The 27,093-nt window shown below is 43.8% G+C and overlaps 1 protein-coding gene across 1 annotated transcript in view; it reads right to left on the bottom strand.

Annotated features, from left to right (window-relative positions):
- The window catches only part of LOC142586223 (glutamate receptor ionotropic, kainate 2-like), a 98,048-nt gene that overhangs the window by 51,587 nt on the left and 19,368 nt on the right, over positions 1-27,093 (bottom strand). The window contains exon 2 of the mRNA XM_075697474.1: positions 5,951-6,166. Within this exon, the coding sequence (XP_075553589.1) occupies positions 5,951-6,166 (216 nt within the window). The remainder of the gene's footprint in view (positions 1-5,950; positions 6,167-27,093) is intronic.

The following is a 27,093-nucleotide window of genomic DNA, read 5'->3' on the forward strand; positions in this document are numbered from 1 at the left end:
TGTATTTTATTCACCTAAAACTGAACGCAACAGCGCTGCTGCGTTTATCATAAAATCCATATTTATTAGACAATGTCCTCGCGAAATCTGCACGTGCGGGTGTTTAGACGGCTGAATGAACTGCTGGCCTTTATATGGGTATCTCTAGTGTATGCTACGTTAAGCCAAACGTGATAATAGTAGACACAATAGCACCTATCGACGCCACGCTGCTTTCGAAATTTCAATTTGGATAAGCAAACACTGCATTATATCCCCGCTGCTCAAGGAAATGAGAGGAAATCGTAATGGTTCTTGTCGGTGAGAGAGCATTGCACGGGCACATTTTCACGTTCGTATATACGAAGGCGAATCAGAAAGTCATTGCCCCAATTTTTTTAGCCAAATTATGGCTGGAAATGCGAAGTCAACATATCCATTCCCAGCGGTCGATCTTTCTTGGGCCGGCCCGGCTTTATCTGCTGCTAGCTCCGCGGCACGGCGCTGTTGTCAGTTGTTGAAAATGACGGTTGTGCTTCACCCGTCCACGGCCCACGGGCAACGAAATGCGATTCGTTTTCTCTGGAGCAAGTGACGTACGTCGATCGAAATCCACAGGGAGATGCGGCTCACCAATGGTGAAAGGTGTCTCGCTTTAAGAAATGTCTGGTGGTGGTTTTGTGTGTTTACAAAAAGTCGTGATGAAGCCAATACAGCCGTACGACGGTGGTTCTACAGCGAGCCGGACGAAATCTATCACAGGCACCTCAAATATAGTGCGGCAATGGGACAAATGGTCCGAACCGGTAAGGGGATTATGTGGAAAAATAGCATATGCATGGTACGTAGAGTAGTGCGTATCTTAGTCACTATACTTCGTACATACCGGATGTCCCAGCTAACGTCAGCCAAGCTCTTGAAAATTGAGTATAGTATATACGAGGATGGAGATCAATCATATTCTATCAGCAGTGACGTACCGCACGAAGAGTGACTTCTTCATAATGCAACTACCGAAAATTAGATTAAAATAATTAAACAACTTCCTAATTACTGAATTTAGAGCGCGAATTTTGATGAAAAAGTAATCGTTGTGTTTTAAAACACTCGATTCCGTTAATTTCAGTGGGCTACGTCTCGCGTAGTTATTTTTTCGGCGTTATTAAGAAAATGCGAGAAATATGAAAATAACCACATGATTACGCGTCGGCGCACCCCGACAGCAGCGGACCTACACGTTAATCGGGAGAAAGAAATTTGCTCATTGACTTTGTCTTCAATTTTGCCGATACGCACTGAATCGGCTTTGCGTTTCACGTCGAAAAGGCAGCTTGGAGTTTGCGGTGACTAACGCCTACACCGATGCCTCACCACTTTCACGTGGCCGCCGAACCAGGCCTTCAGCAGAGTGAACTCTTACGAGTGACGCCTGGGACCGCTGTCGTCGTGGCGCGCTGACTCGTAGTCAGGCGGCTGCATTCATATTTCGCGCGCTGCCTTTGAAACATGGAGAAAATAATTCCGCGAAACATAGCACACGGAAAACAACTGAATCGGGTACACAATCAATGGATTTCTGTGAAAATTTGCGCCCTCAATTAGTAACCTAATAAAGTTCCCTAATTAGTATCGTTTAATTGCCAATATTTCAATTATATTCGAAGAATCCTCCAGGTGGAGGTACGTCACTGCTGACAGAACAATATCGGTTGCGTCTTCGCACATTCTATATTTCATCTTTAAGAGCTCGGCTAACGTTACCTGGGACACCTTGTATACATTTCAAACTCACCGGCTATAATTCACATATTTGAATAAGCTCAGTTAAGCAACTCATTATAAATTTATTTAGTGAATATCTGTTAATTAGTCAATTGTGCATTTCGACTACTCGTGTGGGTAACGTCCGCCGCGTCGAGTAATGTTGCGCAAGACCTGAAATTACACTTTCTGCCTCAGGCGATTTTTAAGCATTCTGTGTGATCTAAAGAACACCCCTTATATATTGCTGGCTAATATTTGACTGATAGGCAGAGCTTACAGCGGATCGTACAACCTTGGATTCAAACCTTTTTGTCTTCGCCAGGACTGGAAGGAAATGCCTTACTTTACCCCTTCAAGGGAGATCCCCGTGTAGGCCTTTCCTTTCGTGCAGAATATTACTCTCTATGCCTGATGGCACAGCAGAGAATTTCTTACAAAATTTACTACACAAGACTCTGGCGGTGCGATCATTTATTTGCGGATGGCTGGTTAGCGGATTTCTCTAATCTTCGTGCTTGCCGCTTCACATGTTCTTTGGAGTTAAATTGTCTCCTTAATCTTTCAACGTTTACAAGCAATCACAAGTTTCTAAAGACGGTAGTATCATGGATATACATGCATGCGCGTAATTATTGCGAATTCCTGCATTTATAACGCGACATTTTGTTGAAAAAGCATAATTTGCCAATTTGCGAAGCTTTTGCAGCACCTGCAGACACTAGCGTTTGCGTTCCCTGAAGCCATTTCTATTAGAAAACTCTATAGAGGGGGGGGGGAGGCGGAGGGCGTATAACAACTCAACTGAACCCTACTTCCTCATTTATATGCTCACCCTTACTTTAACTCCCACTCTTACTTTAACGTTCCCTGTCATTGGGATTGCAACGTATTGTTTTCCTCTTCTACCTTTTCTCAACGTCAACAATACAAAAACAAAAGGAAATGGTAGGGAGAAGTGCAAGTTCCAGTGAGAGAACTGTATCAGATTTACGGTGGCACCCGTGGGTCTCTGTTACCCGGAGAGCTCCTGGCGCAGACTAATAGCACGAACACTTCGCTTGTACCACTGAGAAAACAGACTTGTCGGCACCCGGTCCAAGGCACGCTCTCGAAGAGACAGCGGTGTCAGGTGCTACAGAGAATTCCCGCCCTCAGCGCTCCCTCCCTGGCAGGTCAGCGCACTCGAGTGGAACTGTTTAGAACAGAGCTGGCGCCAACCTCCTTCTCTTATCACTTACGCTCTCCTAAGCACTCGGTCGAAAGACAGTCTTAGCATCACGCCTCAACGGAAACTAAAAGGAAAAGGCGCGGTTGGTGAACAGTAAACTAAACGAAACAGTTCCTTTAGCGGTACTTTGACTTCTCCAAACTACTATCCAGTGCAGTGAACCTTCTTGCAAGAGCTGACGTGTCTCAGTTTGGGTCTAGTTGCGGCGTTTTCTTTATTTCAAAGCAAGTGACCTCTTAGGTTTCTTAGAAACAAACTAGCAGTCCCTCTTGACGCTCAGACGTCCTTAAAAGGGAAAGCTGTACCAACAAAAGGGGTAAACAATGTTCCAACGCCTCGCCGCATGTTTGCCCAGCGTCTTCGGCGTCGCGGTTGATAGTCTCGGATTACAAAGTTATTAAACCTGTTCGGCAAGAGATTGCGCTTAAGTAGAACAAAGCTCGATCATTTTGATTGACATTGCTACTGACTGTTAAGGTCACGTCAATAACCGCGAGACACTTGGCTCTTGTTTTAGTTGTGCATGATTTTACTGCACAAGGTAATAATGTAACGGTGTTCGGATACGGCGAAATGCGATCGTCAGTGTTTAGTAAGAAGCAGTAAATGCGTCCCATGAAAAAAAACTTGCATGCTCCGTTATTTGGCACAAGCAATCTGTTGAAATTCCTTTTTTTGTTTTAAGTTATTTGTTTTTATCACACACCTTTTCAACCGCGATTATTCATAACGTTTTCGCTTACAAGGGCACCTGGGTCAAATGGCGCCAAGTAGTTAGATTTTTGTGACAACGAATTATCACATTTTATTCGCTAAAGCAATGGCCTCTTACACAACTTTGTAGATTTACACAAATCCTAGATTAGAATGGTTTGCTTTTTCTCTGCTTTTCACGTTTCATGCCGCTATAAAGGCATTTCTTTAGGCCAATACCTTTGACCTATAGACAAGTAATGCAGCATGACAGCACCGCCATATAAATGTTCCATAGCCTAGCCTTCCTTTCATTCTTTGAACAATATACATCTCATGAGTTAAGAAAACTCTACTCAGTGCGTTAAGGGAAGAAAATTTTCTCATGGCGAGTAATCCAATTACCGTGATTTATCAAAAACTTGCGAAACTTTATGCGTAGGTTAAAAATTTTTGCTGCATATTAAACATTTTGTCATTCAAATATTCGGCAGGCGCCTCTTTTCCACAAAATTATTGCGTTATTTTGCTGTTACTTGTATTATGATGAAGGGTGGACAATTAACTGCTGAACAAGACTCCACTTATATCATTTTTTGCATAATTTGAATATATACGGGGATAAATCTTAAGTTGCAGGGAATATCTTTTTTAAATAGCCTGTTACAGTAAACGTAATTCTAGTCCTTCAGCTGGACTATTCGGAAAGGCGGACATTGCTTACACAAGAAATGGAAACGCATATTCATCTAATTAACGAGAGCATTAATTATATGCTGAATTAATTAATTGGCAGCACATATTGCAACTTACGAATGGAAGCCAGGCGTGAGATTGCACGGCGTATTCACTTGGAATGAACTTCAAGAATGGCGCCAGTTTTGGGATAGGCGCCCTCACACTTGCCGTAAAAATGCGCTTTTTTCCACTTACGTTTTAAACAAAACTCTCTTTTATGCATTGAAGCACAAAAGCAACTGGAACGCCGTTTCATTCAGTCTCACAATTTGGTAAATACTATTTTGAAACTGGTGTCATCGTGCGAATTCATTTCAAGTGCAAGCTCGCCGGCTGCAATTCACAAATTGCAATATGTGCCCTCAAGTAATGAAATAATAAGTTAAATTGTGAATTTGCCTAATTCTTTAAATATGTGTTTCGAATGTTCATGCTAGTAATGTCAGTCTCTTCGAGCAATCGAGCTCAAGGAAAAGAATTTCTCTATTTGCCACAGTTGATCTTTAGAAAAGTTCGTAAAACTTAGAAATGGTCACGTCGTATATTTTAATTGTAGAGTTTAGGCAAATCTGTACTGCACTTATGAATTCGGAACGATCGGCAACGCATTGCAATATCGGCCACCTAACAAGAAAGTGGTTACGCATAGCTTCACACTTTGCTTTGCAACGAGGGTTTCTGAGAGAAAAGCAAGGAAAGCTAGGTGTACAAATTTTAGTGTCCTGGGGCTCTGTTTATGCGCAGATATCTTGAAACCCAAATTTAAAGATTGAAATATATGCCCCGGAATATATTGTGGTAATTTCATATGATGTTACAGTTAATTACCAAATCACTCATTGTTATTTGCATATATAAGAGCGCGCGTGCGTTTCCTTTAATCAACCTGACCGAGCACGAGTGCTTTCTCTCCCTTTTCCATTTTTTTGAATATTTTTGTTAGTATAAAAATGTGTAGCGTGTGTAAACCGTCAGTGCATTACACTAGGAAATATTATAGTGCACATTTTTATCAAGTCTGAGCTAGGCGTAGGTTTCCCGAGTCTGTGGGCAGTTTATGTTCAATTTAAGATGTATTTCTTCCACAAAAGATATGCTCATTTGTACAGGAAATACAGGCTAACAAGTAATCCAATGTAAGAACGGTCAATCAGAAGTAAGAAAAAGGAAGTGGAAATAATAGGCGCGAAACTCCGCCGGCACTGGCATGCTGCAGAGAGATATCTGAACACTTGTGAGTAACTAAATAACCGCGTACTTTCTTTTAAGGCATGGCGTATATAATAAAGCTCGAGTAAGCGCAAGACATCCGGCATATTGCGCTTAAAACCCATGTAAAATTGAGAATGGCAGAAAACTTGGTGACTTGGTAATGCTGAGTTATGGAAAAGGCTCGCCGAACTATTGAGAGGGCGAAGAAAGTAGATGAGACATACGCTCGCACTCGCTCGGTTCACTGGTTTCACACTGTTGCTCGTTCTACGCGTATTTTCTTTTTAGACAATGGTAGATAAGAAGTAGCAAACGTAGTGTAACGGCAGCAGTCACCTTTCTTGGCCGATCGGAAGGTGTCTTCCGGATCCAGCCTTTCGATGGCAAGACTGACATGCGGTGCCCTGCTTGAAGCCGGAGCCGCGCTCCCTGTGCCGCCTGCCGTTGCCGTTGGCGCCTCGCCGTCGTCGCTGGCGTTTAGGTTGGCTCGGTCGAGCGCTTGCCACAACAGCTTCTCTTCCTCGGATGAGCCGGCGTGGTCGTACACAACACCTATTCAGGAAGCAACGGTGCCGTTTATTATGGGATGAAAAAGAAAAAGCGTAAAAACATTCGCTCATAACGACAACACGTAGATATCTTTGTTTACAATGAAATTACGACCACGTATACATTGCGAAAAAAATGTGACACCGTAGAAGATAGAATAATAAATGTAGAATCGCGTTCAAGCGTGTTATCTTAGCGAAACTGTTATTATGTGCTAGCGCACGTTTATGCTGAAAGACGCTAAAAGGCATTATGGGGTATTACATGGGGCTCTTTTTCTGACACACGATAGATTTTATTTCAACTGGATAACTTGCCCAATTAAAACAACAATATTGAGAAAAAAAAACGACCTTTGCTTCCTTTAAAATACCCAACAAAAAAAATTTCCACCGGTACATCAGTATCATGTCATCAATTTCAATGTTATTTTTCGTATATTCTGGCAGCCTCCAACTTAATCAAAACTTGCTCAGGTGAGTCATCACATTGTTTAGTGAGCGACGTATTTTTTCTGACAGATAAACTCCTAACTGATTCAGTGTAGACTCTGTGCAAATCAATTGACGCCACGAGGATTGCCACGAGACTTCTTCTTTTTTTATATCTTGCTTGGCATATCATGCCTCCAACAAATGCTAGATGAGCACTGTTAGCAATTTCTGAATCTAATTTTGCAGGTACCTAACATCCCTGTTTATATTTTCCTTAGTAGTCATTTTTCATTTACGTGACCATTTCCCTGCTCCGTATTAAACACGGCAAGAATGGCAACAAGAATTATACGGCTATTTCTAAGTTCAAAGTGTCTCCACAACTAATGGATTAACGGAAAATGAGAAATAGAGTGGGCACGTCCAAGCGAGAACAGGGAAATAATAAAAGCAATCTCGATATATGGAGCGGCATGAAAAGTTTGGCTGCATTGTTCGGAGTGGTTTGGTGAAAGGTTACAAACTGTGTCGGTCACACGAAACGATAAACGAAGTCGGTTGCAATGTGATTGGACAGTCCCAGATAACCAAATAATAATCAGGCAGGGAAGGTGACCTGCATGTTTGTACGTATTGTGAAACATGGTTTACCGGTGCAGCCAATTTTAGATTGCAAAAAGCGGTAGCAGCAGCACAAATGCCAATGTTAGGTGTTACAACAAATTCCCAATCTTTCTTCCCCCCCCCCTCCGCCCCTAACCCCTTTAGAGGGACTGACAATTCCTGTTTAAGAGCCGAGTTTTTTATTATACACTGAAAAGCTCATACACAGAAATCTTTAAACTGCAGCGGCGGCTTCAAAATGCACGTGGAAATATTGCGAGCGGAATCGTACGACCTGAGTATTCTGCAAAAAAAAAGCGTCGCAGTTTCACCCGAAAGGCGAAGCACCAATGAAGATTATTAGACAGCTTCATGAAGTAAGGTTAGTAGTAGTAGTGGTAGGATAGTAGTAGTAGTAAGGTCGTCTAAACTAGTAAACATTCGCTTGCGAGCATGATGCCAGACTCGTAGAGGCAAACGTGGACACCTCTCATTCGGAGACACTCACGGTCAAAACGCTGGCGTGAGGGAGAGCGGGAAGAACAGCAGCGAGCGAATCGCCATTTGTGCTGCCTCTCGCTTCAGCGCGAACTAAGCCAACTAAGTGGCAAGAACACACTGCGCACGAAACCATCAGCCCTCGGCTGCCTTCGTGCGCCTAGATTATCTACCCACCGCAGAGTGATTTCAAGGCAGAGCCCGCAAAGCTGCGCTGAGTGGCGCCATGCGCAGCCACAGCCACTGTAGAACCGCTTGCTAACTTGCGCGCCAGGGAACATGGCGTGCACAGTGGAGCACTATGAGTCGGGGCCAGTCTAGCTGTCTTCGACGCAGCTTTTATGCCGTCTTCCTCACGACGCCTCCTATATGCCCTGTACTCATTTTTGGAAATAAACCCAAACTTCAATTCAAATTCAAAGTGTACTAGCTGACCTCCAAGTGAGAGAGGACTCGCTAACGTCGTGCGCTATGTAGGACACATGGCGCGGGATATGCGAAGGCCATCCGTAAGGGGGCCGCCGCCTTGGCATATGTGCGTTAGGGAAAGCACGCTCAAGTATAATAAATAAAGTAACGCGCTCCTAAGCTTATTTTCCTGCATTTACTTTTTTTTTCCAGTACCGGGTATAGCCTGTTTATGCTGAGAAAAACCCCTGAAGCGAATGTAGACGCTTATGAACACGACCCCCCCCCCCCCCCCCCATAAGGAAGGTAAACACGTCGGTATCCAGGCGGCTGTTCTACACGGCAGTTTGTAGTAAGTTAAATTAGCCCTCTCCCATGTGTAGGGTAGCAGACCGATTAAGGTAAACTGGTTAACCTCCGTGCCTTTCCTTCGCCCCTTTTTCCTTCCTTCCTTAAATTACCCCTCTTGTAATAATCCCAAGCAAGAAATAAAGCTAGAAACACAAATTTGAAACAGCCATACGTCTGCGTTAGACTGTTAGTGAAATGACATTGCGGGGAATCGCGCGAGAAGACAAATTCTTGCACATATGAGTGTAACACGTAGATGCCACACGTACACCACGTCTGCAGTCCATCTGTACTGCTGCTAGACGAAGCAAAGAGACTTTGTGGAAATGTTTACCCGAAGGTGTCCTTTCTTTTTTGGAGCGATCTTAAAAGCCAAATCCATGGCACTTTCACTTCTTGCATTTAGTAGCGCCGCACGTTGATTAAATACGTCAAAAGAGCCTGGTTGGCATTTATTGATTTGATTTTAATTTTACGACCGTACACTATCACGTATTGTTCGGTATATTTTAACGCCCACATGCTGCGAAGCCCGTGTTTGCTGTTGCACGAGAAACGGGTTGAAATTTGTTTTATTTATGAATAATTTAGGGCACACCAACAACCAAGCAGTGAATGTTTATTTTCGCGAGCCACCATCGTGTCCAACCTAATTATTCCTGCATCGTTACTCACGCAGCTTTTAGGAGGGTAAGCCTGTAGTTACGAAGTTGTGCGCACGTTACAATGAAATTAGCCTGTTAAGGCATATATTCCCAATCCACGCCATAGGGTGTGCATTAACGATAAGGGAAGTAGTATCAATAGTGTTCGATTGAATTTAGGTGATTCGCTGCGACGACCTAAAACCGATAAATCACATGTTTGTCTTAGGGGCATTTATCAGAGTGCAGGCGTTTATTGAACAGAGATAACATGACTGTTTGCAGAAGCACCCAGCCTGCGGACGCTGCAGAGAAAGCTGTAGAACATACAATAAGAGCGTTTTATTCGTGCGATCATGATCCCAGACTGCTTGCATGGCTTGAGTGCTTTCTTTCTAACCGTTCACAGTTTGTCTTTGCTAATGACTCAAACTCTCAACCGAGCAGAGTACAGTCCGGTGTACCTCAAGGGTCGGTACTTGGTCCCCTCCTTTTTTTATATTACATTAATGATCTACCCCCTTGTGTTTCCTCTAACATTCACTTATTCGCCGATGGTTGCGTAATCTTCAGGGAAATAATATCTGACACTGATATATCTTCTCTTCAATCCGACCTTAACGCTATTTCTATACTTGGTGCCAATCATGGTCAGTGGAATTAAATATTAAAAAATGTAAATTTATGGGCGTGTCCAGAACTTCTAACCAGCTTCCTTCTCACTGCGTTAATAATCTCCCCTTAGACCCTGTTTCCTCCTACAAATATCTTGGTGTCCATATTACTAGAAACCTCTCGTGGTCCATGAACGCTTCTTACGTAATTAAAAATGCTAACCGCATGCTGGGATACCTAAAACGCAATTTCACTAAGGCACCGTCTTCCCTAAAATTAATGTTATACAAGTCACTAGTCCGCTCTAAACTTGAGCACGCCGGAGCAGTTTGGGATCCCTTTCAGAAAAACCTAATTCACTCTTTAGAAATGGTACAATATAACTCTGCTCGTTTCGTTTTTTCTAATTATAACCGAACTGCCAGCACTTCTGTAATGAAATTAAACCTTGATTTGCCATTTTAGCCTCTCGCCGTAAAGGCCTTAGACTTTCACTTTTTCATAAGATATTTCATCATCCTTCACTTCGCGATGAACTTATCTCCCCTCCTCAATACATTTCATCAAGGTTAGATCACAATAACAAAGTTGTAATTTCATTATGCCAAACCAATGTCATGTCTCATTCATTCCTTCCGCGTACATCTGCCGAGTGGAATCGCCTACCAGCCTCAACCGCTACTATTGTTCACCATCAGCACTTCACGGCAGTATTAGATAACATTGCATAAACAGGAGCATTTCATTCCTGTTTTTGTACTACCAATTGTATCACTGTTTTCGTATTATCGGAACACTGTATTACTGCACTGCATGCACCGTATTTAATTTTATTGACCAGCACTCCAGAACACTCAGATAACGTTGTATAACCGAGAATCATCTATTTCTGTACTATTAACCATTTTGCTGCACTGTAATTTTTTCTCTCTATATTTGATGTAACCACTCCCCTCTTTAATGCCTCTGGCCCTGAGGGTACACGAAATAAATAAATGAATAAATAAATAAAACATAAGAAAATACCCTCATGCATTGTAACGGTATACTAGATTGTGTCATGCTGTCAATTAATTGCACACGCTTTGGTGCGCAAGATGTGTTTTGCAGGCAGGCTGTCTTCCTCGCTAGCGCATAGACTGTTCAGACGATCATCGACTTTTCTTTGCATGACTTGCACCCCATGTTAAAAGGCGGCGAAATGCTGTTTTTTCGCCATTAGGAGTTAAATAGTTGGGTGCAATTCTGGGGAAGCGCACGCAAAACGACCGCATGTTCTCATTTACACATTAACTCAATTTACTACCCGTGGTGGTGATGATGATGATGATTTATTGGCATTTCTCATTAAACGGAGCGGTGAAAAATTGTCACCTAGCCTGCTTGAATTAATCAGGTATCCTACAAATGCTTCTTATTCTAGCATTTTTGTATACAACTCCTTAATAACTTTTCTGTTCTCTTCCTCAAGATTTCTCTATCTACCTTGTACTCTTGTACCTATCCCTGTTAGTCATCCGGTAATATCAATCTCATCCCCGCATTTTTCTGTGCGCCCCGAGCTATTTCGCGCCATCTATCGGCTGAGCAACAGAAACGTTACCGAGTTGCGGAGACGATCGCTCCACGGCTCCACCGTGCAGTTCTTATAGTTCGTACACCTCTTATATTTTTCCACCGTGGCAGCGCGTATCCTCCCGCCTTCCTTTCTTGCACGCGCGAGATGGAGCCACCCACTCTCGCACACTTGCGCTTGCATCGATGGCATACGGCGCTTGCATCGATAGCATACGGCGCTTGTATCCATAGCATACGTCGCATGCATCCATAGCATATACGGTGCGCGGCCGCTACAATATCGCACGTGGACTTTTTACGGAACATCCCGCCTATGCTGATTTCGATGGCAGAAATGTGGCTTGAATGGCTATACAATTGCTATCGCGATAAAAAATAGGAGCCCTCGACGTCAGCCGCACATAAAAGTAGGAGCGAACTATAATCGCCCGCCCGCCCAACGTGGTTGCTTAGTGGCTATGGTGTGGGCAATGCCGCATTTACTGGATGCCCGCCGCGTTGCTCGCTTTCCCATTGTAGAGGCGGTTCCCTTAGCTGAAGTTAGTTCACCATAAATTCCGTGAGGCGGCGCTCGTTGCCTTTTCAACTTCCGGCGGATGTGGCAGCGGCGGCTGAATGCGTCCGCCGGCGCGTTATATGCGCGGGCGTCTGTTAGCGAGCGTTATCGCGGGCCTCCGAGACGGTGACAGATGCCATGTTAATCTCAGAGACCGCAGCACGTGATTGCAAGTTGTAGGCGTTCGCCATGAGAGTCGCTCGTTGCCTTTTCGCGGAGGAGAGAAAAGGGAGAGGGCCCAGAACCGAGCTACCGGACAACGCGGCAGGCATCTTGTAAAGGAGGCATTGGTGTGGGGCTGCTGGGCGCGAGGTCGTGGGATCGAATCCCGCCCACGGCGGCCGCATTTTGATGGCGGCGAAATGCGAAAACACCCGTGTACTTAGATTTAGGTGCACGTTAAACAATCCCAGGTGATCCAAATTTACGGAGACCCCCACTACTGCGTGGCTCATGATCAGAGCGTGCTTTTAGCACGTATAACCCCACAATTTATATTTGTTTTATGTTCGCCCACCCCAGAAATTGTAAACCCAGAACGATGTGCGTCTTTCGCAGAAGTGAGGGCAAGTTTCGTTACCCACCAAATTTTGGCCTCTTTAGCAACTTCTGAAAATAAGAAGCTGCTACAATGATAGGTTGTTGCATTTGTGACTGCTGCAAATCCTAGTGCTAGCAAGTGATAGCGACCAATGGGGTGCCTTCTTTTTTACTTTCGGTGCCCTGTTTACCTGCCCTCAGCGTGACAACTCCATCTCTTTTTCAAGGCATGAAACCAACTCGAAGCGATGCAAAAAGCTATTCAGCTTTTAATGCGAAATACTTATATGTCCCATTACGCGAAAATCTAGCGCTCTAGTCGGCGGCGTGGCGGAATGATGGCCGCAGAAATGACCGACGGCAAAGCGTAAAAACACGTCCAAAAATACTTAAATTGACATTAAATTTCTCAGGGAGGTGTACCTGTAAACAAAGTAAACTAATGGATTTGAAAAACAATATTAGGAAAATTTCTGTCTGGGTAGGCATCGAACCCGGGCCTCAGGGGTGCGAGACGAGCCCGCTTCTCCGTCGCCACGGCGCCTCCGCGGTTCTGACTGACTCAATGTGTGCCTAATGCGTTCGCCGTTGCGCACGTCAGGTCGCAGCTATCTCGCTTACTAAACGTGTGGCCTCGTGCGTGTGTCGTTGGACACGTCACGGTGCAGCCAATGGGTAGGAGGAGGCACCACGTAATGAGTGTATAGAATGAATGTACAAAATAAAAAGAAATATAGGCCACTTGAACGCCGCGGAGGGGTCCTTCGAATGGGAACTCCTGGAGGGCAAGCGACCGCGTTTTCATTTGGGCTGACCGAGGCACAGTTAAATCGCAGGCGAGAGGTTGCGCAAACAAGGAACGCGTAGGAAAGAAAGCATTTCACTAATCGAATTGTAATGATTTCGCGTTCTCAAACGTAAGCAGTCTTAAGTCTATCTACCGAATTGTTTTGAGATGCACTGGTTTGACAGGTTGATTAGTAGTGTCACCTCTTGGAGCAGGATAGTACATACCTTGTTCAAGATCATTGCTTTGTCATTTTATCTTTATTTTGCTCACTTTAGAGATTAGGAGGCCAATAATAAGCCGGTACGTTTGTAATAACCATTGTTCTTGCCTGACAAAGCTCACATTAAAAAAATTCAAGCAGAAACTTCACTGGAGTTCTCTAAGTAAGCGTAAGCATAATGCCACTTGCTCCTCTCATCAGAGATCGGTGGAATTTAGTGAAGAAAGGCACCAGTGGAAACTGCATCCCAGTACTAAAGAAACGCATGGGGAATGTGGCGCACTTGGCATTATATTTTTGCAAATTCCGAATTTTCGCGATATCTACAATGCTTCAAGTTTGCTCTACATATGGGGCGCTATACCGTAAAACTATTCCAAACTTTTCGATTCCAATTCTGCAATCAGCCTACCGCGATTAGTAGAAAACGTTTTTGCACCACCCCCACTTTACCTGTCTGTCACGCAAGGTCACGAAAACCGCGATAGCTCCCCATCTGATATGACGTGCACACAATGATTATGCATAATTTGACCGAGCAAAACAAAAATAGTTATTTCTGATTCGACGCCTTTTTGCCATAAGCCCTCGGCTATTGGTCAAATGTTTTCGGGCTGCACCCACTTCACCTGCCTCTCACGCGACGTCACAAAACCGCAAAAACTTACCACGTCAAAGCGGCGCGTACGCGTTACAGAGGCATTAATATGCCGAAGAAAACTGAATTTTCTACTGAATAGGCGCAGTCTGCCCCGTCCCGAAAGGAATAAAAGATGGCTGCCGCCGATCGCTCCGAAACTGGCTACTCGCTCCTGCCGGATAGCATGGGTGTATTTGCGTGTAATAAAACTTTTTGCATGGCCGTGCAACGTTTTCCAGAAATTTCCGCGCGTGTACGACCTCGTTCTGCCAACTCTTCTTTGCTGAGGATCCGTTTTAGCGTCATTTTTAAGCTTCCGTTGCATGCCGTCGCGATAGTCTACGAGCCACCGCAAGCTAAGTAAGAGAAAGCGGACGAATCACAGACGCCGGCACCACCCTCTTACTCCGGTTATCGATATTCAGTGCAGTGGCTCTTCCCCATTGAATCCCTCTCCACTTGAGCATGCTCCTCGCCTCTTGTGAGCCAATTAGATAAGACAAGCCGCTCACTGCAGGCAATGTTATTCGTTTTTCAAGCAAACACAAGTGACCTCCTGTGAACAAGGGGAGCATTTGATTGGTCTGTTCAGACAACCCGGCGGGTGACCGCCCGACGGTTGCGTCGGCGGTTACGCAAATTTGACGTCAGGAGATTGGAATAAAAACATATTGGAATAGTTTTACTTTATACGGCCCGTGGTTCTCGAGGTGGCTTTAATTCCACCATTACGAACTCGTTCAACAGTGTCTTCAGAGAAACTGTTCTCTAACATTTTGGCACCGTCGGTGAAACAAAGTCATATGGGTCAGATATATTCACGCCCTGCACGCGTGAATGTCTCTCTTTCGTGAGAAGCTGCCCAAGTGCGTAGTGTAGTTGGAACCTTTCATTCCGTTCCTCAGTGGATTTCGCATCTGGACACCTGTGTTTGTTTTCCCGATGTTTTAACTTTCATTAGACTGCGTAGCATCTGTACATTTGCTTTTAATCTGCGTTTAAATGTAATGTAACTAACTTTCGCATGACCCTACTGAAAGTTACACGCAATAAAGAAAAAAATCAAGTGCTTTTAGCCCAGTCGTTAAGGCCCTCGGCATCTGAGCGTGGGGCCGTGGGTCGAAACACGGCCTTCAACATGGTTCCTTTCGAATTTATTTTGTTTTGCACATTAATTTCTTTATAGTGATTTATCTTACGTGCCGGACGGCCGGGCGGCTTTTTTCGTTGGGCCGGCGTAGAAATGGTTGAGCATTTAAAAGTTCTGCGACTTCCGAAATACTACACGCAGGTAAGTGCTCAATCTCAGCAATTCGTCTTACACTCAAGTAAGAATTTTTAAGGCTTTGCAAGCGGCCCGCACCGCCTGCTGTTGTTGAAATAAGTGCCATCTCCTCAAAACGCCTGCCCATTTACTGCTTTCTTGCTCAGAAAAAGGAAGATCAAACTGAATTTATTATACAAGAGCTGGGGTCAAGCGGAAATATCTTTCGAAAGCCTGAATGTTTACTTTTAGACTGCGTGAGTCAAAGAGACTTCTGGCGTGGCCTGACTCTTCGTTTATTTGTTCATCCGTCCCTCCTTCATACTGACGTGCTACAAAGGCAAGAAATCGATTAAGGCCATCAGCTTCTGGCGGCAATCCTGTGCGAGTTTTCACTTTCGTACTCGCAGCCAAGCGGCAGCAGCAGCTGCCGGCTGGTCGCGAGCTCAAGCAGGTCTCAATCTTGGCACAGTCGACGAAAGGCTTTAGTAATGTGTTAGTGTTTGAGCGCGCGCACACGCTATTTCGCTCGCTTTTAACGGTGTTAGATAAACACGATTGGAATCCATTCGCTCACGTTTTGAAGTACTCGTGGCTCGGTATGATGCGATTGTCATTGGTTCAATTGTCTTCTTTTTAATGTGGTATTTGAGTAGCGTTCATGCGTTTCAATCGAGTCTCGTCTCGACAAGGAATCAAATTCATTCCTTACTCCCCACCCATACGCTGAACTGTAATACGGATACGTCGAAAGCGGGCGGACTTGGGTACCGCCCGTATATTCTCGAAAAGAGGATCGGAATTTCTCTACAAATATTGCAGTCCTTGAAGTTGTTCAGCGAAGCAGAGTGAGCGCTGAAAAAATTGAGACAGTAATGTCAAAACAAAGTACACAGTACGTAAACGTGTCCTGGAGAAATCTCTGAAAGTGCTCTACTTCTTTGTTTTCTTTATATGTGTTTTTGTTGCGTGAGCTGTTGCTCAGAGAAAAGTTATGATTGTTGCAACGAGGTTAGGAAAGTTGAATATTTCAGGCACTTAATATGAACGTTACAGATTATTTCAAACGAATATTTATTTATTTATTTATTTATTTGCATTGTGTTGCAGTGAAACTATGCGCACAACCCAGCACACCGAGTGGAACCAGTGGTGCTGCTGAAAACTTTTACGTGTTGGCAGCAATTCTCCAGAAGAAGTTTGCACTTTGTTTATCTAACAGGCAAAAATTATTCTGAAAATTGAGGGGCAAATGTGTGGCAGCCGTATTTTTAGACCAAACGATTGTTATCTCACCAGCTTCGTGGCTCAACAGAAAGCTGAAGTTTTTTTTAGCAAACATACGCATATTAATCTAGAAAAAATCTATGAGCGTATGCTTTTGTTGTCATTACTAATACATTTTGGGGTGGCATATGTTACCCTTTGACCTCTCCAGAAGCGCGCGCGCACCGTCAGCGGCGGCCGCTGCAAGCGCTCTCTCCGCTGGTGGCTGGGCGCAAAGCATTGTGGGAGAAGGAAGCGCCGGGTTGCACTCCGATCGCTCGCTGAATGCAAAGCGAAGAGATCCGGCGACCACGGCGACGGGCGCTCCGACTTCCCCATATTGCCTTGCGGCCGCCGCCGACGGTGCCCCGTTATTTCTGGAAAGGTCCCCTGGGTTGGCGTTCGCTGATTATGCCACAATATGCGAACGCTAAGTGCATGCTACTGGTGGCAATGATGCTGAATAAGCGTTTTAATTCGGGAGGTGACCGATGCTGAAACAAGCAATTGCTATTGGAATGTTAAGAACTTCATCTTTCATTTTTTTTTTCTTCGAGCTTGTATAGCCACAGGAACGAAAAAAACATGTCGCTTCTACTGTCGGCTTTGACCGGAAGCTTTCAATATGGGCCCAGTATGGGAACGATATTCAGAGTGGCCTTGCTAACATTAGCCATGGTTAGAAGGGAATGGGTACCATTTTTTAATTTCCTTTTATTTTGCAGCGCAAAAGAAAGCCTACCATTTTCAGTGCTTAATAGTGCTGTGATATCTCTAAAAAGGCGAGGGGAAATTTTTTAAAACTTATTTCTTTATCTTCGTAGTGTCTTTTGAAGCTGTGTACAGAAAACAAGAACACTAATTACTGGACGTGGTCGCAATCTCTGAGGTCATGCATCAACGCACTTTTCCGGCCACAGAGACTCCATTCCTTTATCCAAGACGGTGCCAAAACTTCAACACGCGCAAGCTTAAAACTAAAGAAATTACTGTCCTCCTTAAGAAACGTTAACAGAAAGGCATCAGATAGAATTTGAGGCAAGACAATATTGTATACAAGCAAAATACCTCTCTCGGTGCGACTTTTTGGTGGCGTGAGGGTAAACGGATTGTTTGCGCTGTTTCCCCGCCGCGCGGCACCACATAACATTCTTGCTCCACTTTCAAAGCGAAGTTAAAAATACATTTATTTACCTATAATAATATGACACAAAGCGTTCTCATTCTCACCATGCTGTTAAGGTATGATTCAAGCGGTGGACAGTTCCTTTAATCATATGCCGTCGCACTTTAGAAATACGCAACCAAATAGGTGTAGTTGCTTATGGAGGAAATCAAGCCATTCTTACATTACGTAAATTTCACAATGAGTCAATAATAAGCAACCCACTTCTGATGCACACACTATAGGGCAAAGCTTCAAATGAGAGAACGATGTATAGCATTCTAGGAAACATACACCTCAGCAGTGTCTAACTTGTTGCGCAGTCATTTTTCTGCGTCCTGTAAAAGCCCGCGAAACATTAAAGAAAGACCACTTGACATACCCTTTTTTACGCCGCGATGGCACTGCTCTCTCAAACGTTCCGGGGATGAACGAACCACCTGGCCCACCTGGCCTCGTCTAAAGACCCTCGGTCCCCGCGCGAGCGTCGCATTTGCTGAGTAACACCAGTACTTTATGTGCCCCTTATTGCGTCAGCAGTTTCTGGTTTCACTGTACACGCACTTCTAATTGTACGCTACAGTAAGATGGCTAGCAGCATTACTTCACAGAAGTTGAGCTTCGGCTTTGTTTGGTAGATAATTGTAACATGCATGAAGCGCTTGAATAGACGGGGACGTTGTGCCACGCCCTCCGTATTGTACCCATTGTTTTAAAGTGCTTTTCACTGTAGCCGCAGAGAGCACACGTCGGAGACGTCCATTCCGCGGAGAACCGGAAGCCGAGATAACGCAGGTTCAGCTTGGCGTCGGAAGCTTAGGAAACGAGTGAGGGAGTAGCGCGAAGGAAAAGGGTGGTTTGGTGGTAACTCACCGGGTCGGCGCAAACGTGTGTAAAGGTGTTTGAACCTCGTCGGCTTCCAGGTGTGTGTATCGCTATTGTGAACCACCGTGAGGGAAGCACATAAATGGCGTGAATCACGCCACCAATGCGGCCGTTTCTGCCTTTGTTTACACGAGGCTAGATGCGCTGTTCGTTGATATTTGACAAGGTTTGGATCACTGCAAACGCGGCGCGCAAGTATACATAGGCATGTCAACTGCTTCTTTCTTTTCGCATTATTTCGCGGTCTCTTTTACGACGCCTAAAAAAGTATTACGTAACTAGTACGAAGTTGCAAGTTTCTACGTCGGAAATTTTCTAGAAGGTGCGGCAATCTTCTTTTTTGTTAGTCTTAGTGCAAAGTTATAACATTCTTGCGAGGTTGGCTAATAAATTGTCATTAATTTGTGCAAGTAAGCAGAGCACCCAAAATAGTCTGACGTGCTCGTTAGACTAGCCAACAACATGGATTTGTTTGTGCACTCCTAGGCTGTAACAGAATGTTCTGAAACGCTGAGTTAATTTAACGGTAATGCCATGGTTAACTTAATTTACGCAAGCTTGTCGCCGCTGTTTCTTGCAACGTTCCGCCATTTCAACGTTCAGATGACTTGATGTAGTAAGTGTCGACGTAAAATCACCGTTTATTTCCAGCTACTAGCTAAACATCAGGTATGCATGTGAAGGTGTCATAGTTAACGCGCCACGCAACCTTTGGCTTGACAAGTAAGTGGTGCCTGCAAACAATGCATGTCAACGTAATGAGCAAATTTTGTCCGGCTGCGCCGCCACATTAGGGGACCTAGAGGCTAGAAAGTCGCACGGACATAACTAAAACTCGCGCCAGTGTGCCGAAAGATAACCACGAACACAACTGAATAGTGTTATCTTGGTCATCTTGGAACGAGTTACACTAGCGATGCCGTAGACACAAAGCTAGACACAGTGAAATATCAGATCGTGAGGAAGCTTTCTAGAACTGCTGGTGAAAACACTTTTCTTTGTTCTGCAAACGTTGATACAGCGGGGTCTTTGCCATTGAAAAAAGCAACGAGCTGTCGCCACACCTGGAACAACAAATGTTATTACAAAAGAGGCTGACACGCAAGGGACAAATGAATTATTTTAAATGCGCCTTCACAAGTGTTTATAGGGTGTGTGCAGCTTTTCTCCATAATATGCTAGAAAATGGCCCTTGAATTTGGTTGGGATAGAAGCAACCTCAAGCATTTGCTCACCGTTGGTGTTATTGGTCTGTGTCGGAACTGTAAGCAATTTGTGAACATTGTGCCAAAACGAGAAAATTGCTGCCTACATAAAGACGAGAACAAGTGAACATGCGATGAGAATGTGCCATGGAGCTCAGTGAAAGAACGAGGCTTCGTACAAACAATTCTGTCCCTGACTTTTCAACAGTGCTATGAGGCATAATAAAGTCTTTCACAAGTTGTTTCAGCCCTAAAACAGTGAGCTTGTTGTAGCATGCCCCAGGGGATTTTTTTTTTAGCTGGGGAGCTTATACTCTTAGTGAAAAGAAAGACGTGTGATTCATTAGGAACTCTTATATAATACAAGACATATGTATAGTTCTTGGGTTGGAATGTCTCGATCGTACAACATGCGTCTGCGAGTCAGTGTGGGACTGCATTGTTCCTCTGTTAGACATCTTTCCTTCTATTGGTCTCAACCCGAAACCTGCGTCTGCACTTCCTAACAGATACATAGCAGACGAAAGCCGCCGGTGATATTTCTTGTTTACTCTTTCCCTCCGAAAGTTGAGTGGCTATAATAAGCCATTCCTCTCTCTCTGTCTCTCTGTGATTGCTGATATGTGCTTCTCGTTATTTTATTTCTGCAGTGTGAATGACGAAACCGATTTCTAATTATTGCTTATAAAATTTTATTGCGCAAGCATTTTTTGGCGAGCTAGCCAGCAAGATCTGTCCGCAACGCGAACACTGTCACACCGTTTATCGGCAAGATAAATGCATAATTGGCGACATTGAGAAATAAAATGTTTATATTATTATAAAAATGAATGATTGGTAGATTTAGAGCGATAAAGAAGGCACGTCAAATGAAATGAAAACAAACGTCGTAGCACAAAAATAAAATAAAAAGGAAATATTCTATACTCTAACCTGCACAGAAGAAAAACAAAGAAGATGACGCAGCCACGGCGACACAGGAACGGCGAGACATTCAAAGAGGAGGAGAAGCTGGTTCGCAGCCTCCACAGAAGCAATGCAGGTTGTATTACTCACAAAAACAAAATTGTACAGAAGGCATCTATAGAAGAAGTTTGTAATCCCGTGATTGTATAGAATGGAACTGTGTTTAGAACGTCATGATATGGTCTAAGCAGGGTAGGAGTGATAAGCAACAAAATGTTACAGTAATTCTGAGAATTGTCCGCTACTGCGGAGCGATGGGTAGACATACATAAGGGAAAAGCTTGTAAGCAAAATTGGAGTAACAGCCGAACCAAAGAATGTTTACGCATTTGTAGACAATTGTCAGATTTTCTGTTGCATTTCTTTATTAATTATATTCGCATTCTTTGGTGACTGGGTATAGAAATCTCGGCATGCGGTGGTCTTCAATCAAGTGCATTGACACAAGCATTAGTGACTGAATGTGTGCTACAGGGTATGTGGCGAGCTTCAGTGTGCCTCTTTCACAAGTTGGGTCACGTGGTATGTAACTTTGGATATATGGTGTTCTTAAGGGAACCTCGTTGACGCCTAGTTGTTTACTGGGTATGTGTTGCGGTTTAATTGTCCATATTTAGGGAAAATTGGGGCACACAGTAGGTGCCACTGTGTTTGTGAGACTCTTCAAAGAACCTTTCTGACGCCAGTTTGGGTCACAGGGTATTTGCCACTGGGTATGTATCGCTCTTCAATAAGGACCCTTATATGCCAGCTTACATACCAATTCGTATATAGAGCATCTCATCTACAATTACGTACGAGCCATTATAAATATTTCTAACATCATTACATTCCCTAATCATCTAAAGGATACATGAACTGCCAATTTTTACAGTTGCATCATAGCGATTGGCCTTCTTAGGATACTTCACGCCCTTTCCGGTATGTGTATATGTTTCTATGTCCGAAACGGTTTTCCCGCCAAATTTGTTGACTGGTTAGTCGAGGGCCTCATGGGTATACCATCATGCTGCTATGCCGAGGAATCCGTGTTAGAAATCAACCGGTGGATCAACATGAATACTGCGTAGGTGACACCGGATATGGGTCGCTCTCTAATTAACTTTTTTGACGCCTACTTAGGTATATGCAACCCTTTAATGAAACGCTTTGAGAGAGCGAGAAAACATATTTGCACTGAAGTGGGGAGACTTCCTCGTAGGGTGCAGCCCTTAGTTGAGGTCCCCATTGACTCGCGCCACTTCACGTACCGGATCAGCGGTCGCTGCACTGGCGGGTCTAAGCTGGCCAGCGCAGTCACCCAGGAGGATAGTTAAGGTCAATGAATAGGGGAGTAACCCGGAGAGTGTGGGCATTCCTAGGTGCAATGATATACAGTTGGATTTGCACCGCAGTAGGGACAGTGTGAGGGATACTGTGTGGGGTGGAAAGGGTGAAGATAAAATAGACAGGGAAATAGAGCAAGTTGAAGTTGTCGTCACGCGACGGCATCTTCCTCGTTAAGGGAATTATGTGGAGGGCGTGAAGAAGTGCCTTCGGCTATCGCTGTAATGTTGTGGAGTTTCAGTGTAGTTCAGTAGTTCTGTAGCAGCGTCGCTACGATTGGACAGCTCTTCCAATGGCGCCCGGTTAACGAGGTCTCGGGCTACCGCGTCAGCATGTTCATTACCACAGAAAGAGGTGTGCTCAGGTGTCCAGACGAAGCGCACCCTGTGTAACGCTGTGGGTTGTAATGATGTAAGGATGTTTGTGTGAAATGTAATGCGTGCCCATCCCTTATGCCAGAGTCCGGCAGGCGGTATGTGAATCAGTGGCCACTGTGATGGGTCCATTCGTTCAACTGGCTCGATAATGTGTCATTGTTGCTCATGGTAGAAATATTGAAGGGGGCTAGGCTTCATCAAGCTTCAGTTTTGAATTTTTTGCCATTGCCCAGTTTTTGTCTACGCGATAAAGTTTTTTAAGAAATTGATGCATTAGGCAAGACGGGTGCAACAAAGTCGAAAACACATTGTGAGGATTATGGTAAATTGGAGACAACAAGGAAGCAAACCAAACGCAGACCATCCAAGCAATTTCAAGAAGTATAGATGCAAAAAAAGAAACTCAGAGATCACTGTTTCAGAGGGATTTGTTATATCACGTAAGCAGTGGAGTAGCCAGAAATTTTGTTCGGGGCGAGGGCGGAGGGGGGGGGGGGGGCGGGCTCACGTTGCAGCTCGGCCTCCTCAAGAGGAAGCTTTCGCTCGGGTGCTCCTATATAAATACATGCAGAAAAAAAATTCGTTTTTTTTTGGCAACCACTGCACCAAATTTGGCCAGGTTTGCTGCATTTAAAAGAAAAACAAATTCTAGTGACTGTTGGTTTCGATTTTTCATTCAGGTTTTCACTTCTTTATTAAAGATTGACAACAAACTCATATTTTCGGAAAACGAGACTTTCGAGTTTAACACTCGGTAACTCAACAACGAAAAATTATATCGTAACTCTGTGAAATGCATATAACAGTATATCTACAGCGGGAAAAATTGATATGTTACACATGAATCTAAAAAAAAATCAAGAATTATGGAAATACGACTTTTTCAGAACCCTTCTACATAACTTCACCAATTCACGTAAGATACAAATTGACATATCGAATTTGTCCGCTTTGAATCGTCTAATGGATGCCCTTTACAGAATCGCGATATCTATTCTTGATGCAGAGCTATTAATTTGTAAACTTCGTGCTTTTATTTTTTCGAATTTTCGAATTTTTCCATATACTTTAAACAAAGTTGAGGCCCTAAATCAAAATTCCGCTTCCAACAGACACTATAATTTAACTTTTTCTCTCAAATGCAACAAATTTCATTAAAGCAATCGAGGGGTTATCGCAAAAAGGCGTTTCGGCGTTTTACGTGTATATGAATAGGCGCATCTGATTTGAGCCTGAGCTAAAGCTTTCTCTTAAACAATTTGTCTAGGAACCAAATACATGGATAATAACAGCATTTCCATTGCCAAACATGCTGCAAACGAATTCTTGAACGCCTACGCACTGTCAACACAAGTAAAATATGTATTTTTTTCATAAAAGAATGTACTCATCTGTGCCAAAAATTGTGCCCAAAATAACTGATATCAATGCTTCCATGTTTTTTGTCTACTTAATAAGTAAAGAAAATTTCACACGAACTTTAGAACTCTATCAGTTCGAAATCAGCAAAGCAGTGCATGCCGCTGAATGAAAAATGTAAAGGGCATGAAACGACCAAGTTGAGGACGAATATGTTAATGAAACTTTGTAATTCAAAATCCTTGTTTACATTCTTGTACATTTGCAACTGCCAGCGAAAAATCTCAATGACGCTTTCATTTGTTCCAATGTATTACGCAGGAGCAGCTGTCAGCGGTCGTGTATGGTCAGTAATTCCATCGAAATTATAGTAGCAACAAAGAGCACGTATAAAAAGCATGAGTTCTGCAAAATATGCGAGGGCGAGTCAAATGAAAGTGAGCCAATGCGAATATATGACAAACGGGGTACTTTCTTTAAATGTAGCCTCCATGAGTATTGAGACATTTGCCCCATTGGCTAACGTGTCGCGTGGCTCCCGTCTCATAAAGCTCCTTGGGTTGCCGCTTCAAAAAATCTGCAACTGACTCTTTCACGCCATCGTCCGACACAAATATGGCTCCCATCAGCTGTTTTTCGCTTGCCATAGAATGCAGAAGTCGCAAGGCGACAGGTCTGAGATGTCTGGCGGATGTTGCAGCGTTTCCGCTTGAACTTTGCCAGTTTTGTATTAACCACATCAGCGACGTGGGGACGGGCATTGTCGTAGAACAAGATGACCCTATTCGTAAATTATCGACGTAGTTTGTTCTTGATTGCGACACCCAGCCGGTCCAGCGTTTCACAATATCGCAAACAATTGATATTCTCTCTAGATTTAGCAAATTCTATGAGAAATGGCCCCATGACGATCGAAAAAAATAAGTCAACACCTTATTTTTCATTCAGTCATTCAGTCAGCACCTTATTCACCACTTTATTCAATACCCTATTTCATTCAGTCAACACCTTATTTTTCAACCGCATTCCACAAAGTGGAATGCTGTCCTAGGAAATGCATCGCTCTCCCTTATTGACATTCTTGAAGAACACTGCAAAGAACAACTTATGATAATCTCTGACCAACTCGACAGCATAAAGTTAACTGAACCGGAAAGAAGAGAACTTAAACAATTCGTCCAAACTAAGGAGGAAAAATTACGAGATAAATACCAGCGCAAAGATATCAGAGCTGCAGATCCACCCAAAGAAACTAATGTAACCCCTGCAGCATGTAGCTCTACCGACAGCCCTGCAGGCAAGCATCCAGAGCACTGCAGCAATGTAGTAGACAACATATTCCAGAGTCTAAGCCCCGAAGAAGTTGATCTCCTGAAACGTGGTCTAACGTTTTGTCCGACGAACAACGCAGTAAACGAATACGAACTCCACAAAGATATAACAGAGTTTTCACGACGCATGCTCATCAAGGAGTTCTTTTTCGGTAGACCAGATGTAGGAAAAGAAGATAGAGACTCTTAGACAACCTAACACATGGACACCGGAAACCGAACAGTCCCCAGACCTCGATTTATACTTAAAACTGATATCAAAGGAAATTCTAGAGTCAACGCGGCATTGCCGGAAACGCCAAAATTTGACCCCCGCTCAACACCAAATCCTTAAAAAACTTGCGAAAAGGAATGATATTGTAATAAAACCAGCAGACAAAGGCGGCAGTTTCGTAATCTAGCCTACAGAAAAGTACAAGAATGAGGCTTCTAAACAACTGAGCAACCACACCCATTACAGAAAACTCGCCTCTAACCCAACTTCAGATTACAGCAATATTGTGATAAGCACAATAGCGGAGCTCCTGCCCAGGGAACTAATCACGCAATCTGAATATCGCTTCATGATGCCCATGAACAAAACAGCAGGCCGCTTTTATCTTCTTCCTAAAATACATAAAGTTCCAGTCGAAGAAATATTTACAGCAGAAATCCTAGGTCGGGCCTATTGTGTCTAATAACAACACACCTACTGAGTCACTGTCTAAATTCTTAAATCACCACCTGTCAAACATGCCCACCACCCTGCCATCTTTCGTTCAAGACACGCCGCACTTCCTTCGAATTATCGACGGCATCAACGCCAACCAAATCCTTTCCGACCGCGCTATTCTAGTCACTTTGGATGTTTCTGCCCTTTACACCAACATTCCCAGGAGTGAAGCTGTTTCTAGATCCCTCGCAATCAATCCCCAAGCGCACGCTCCTGAAGTTTACTTATCGCTCCTGAGGTTACTTCTCACGCTCAACTATTTCGAATTCGTTTCTATACACTACCTGCAAAGTTTCGGCACTAGCATGGGTACGCCATTCGCTGCCACGTATGCGAACATTTTCATGGGGCAGCTTGAAGCAGACCTGCTGAAATCCTACCCTTTAAAACCCCGCACCTATCTTCGTTACATTGACGACATATTTATAATATGGGAACACGGCACAAGCGCCTTAACCGACTTAATTAACCATTTCAATCGCTTTCACCCGAGTATTAAATTTACTGCTCACCACTCTCCTAGTCAGATCAACTTCCTGGACACGACTGTCTATATAGAAAGCGGAAAATTGAGAACGACACTTTACGGGAAGCCTACAGATAGCCAGCAATATTTAGACTACAACAGTCATCACCCGCTACATTGCAAGCAAGGAATTTTTGTCGGACAAGCGAAACGTATAAGATGAATCTGCAGCGAAGACCACGATTATATCCACCACCTAAATGACCTTAAATCAACGCTAGCAGAAAGGAACTATCCCCAAGTTGCTCTCGATGGAGCTTATGATGCCGCGTCAAGATTGCAGAGACAGTCGGAATTGGCGAAGAGACAGCCCACATTAGAATCTGACAGACCGCCGGCCTTTATAACAAAATATTCCAATGCACTCCCAAACATAAACAACATCCTAGGAAAATACCACCCAGTATTATCAAGTAACGAGCGTCTGCGAAAAGCGTTCCCGGATATACCCAGGGTTACCTATCACCGAAACAAGAACTTTAAGGACATGTTAGTGCACTCAAAAGTCAGCCAACAGCATTTCCCCGTAATAAAAGCACGTTGTCGCCCTAGGTGCAAAACCTGCAGGCACCTTCAAAGTGACATTAAAATTAAAAGCACCGCAAATAGTTAAACACATGAAGTCAGTCTAGCTTCACTTGTAGAAGTTCGAATGTGATTTATATGCTTGA

The sequence above is a fragment of the Dermacentor variabilis genome, chromosome 6 (genome assembly GCF_050947875.1).
Source record: "Dermacentor variabilis isolate Ectoservices chromosome 6, ASM5094787v1, whole genome shotgun sequence".
NCBI classification, from domain to species: Eukaryota; Metazoa; Arthropoda; class Arachnida; order Ixodida; family Ixodidae; genus Dermacentor; species Dermacentor variabilis.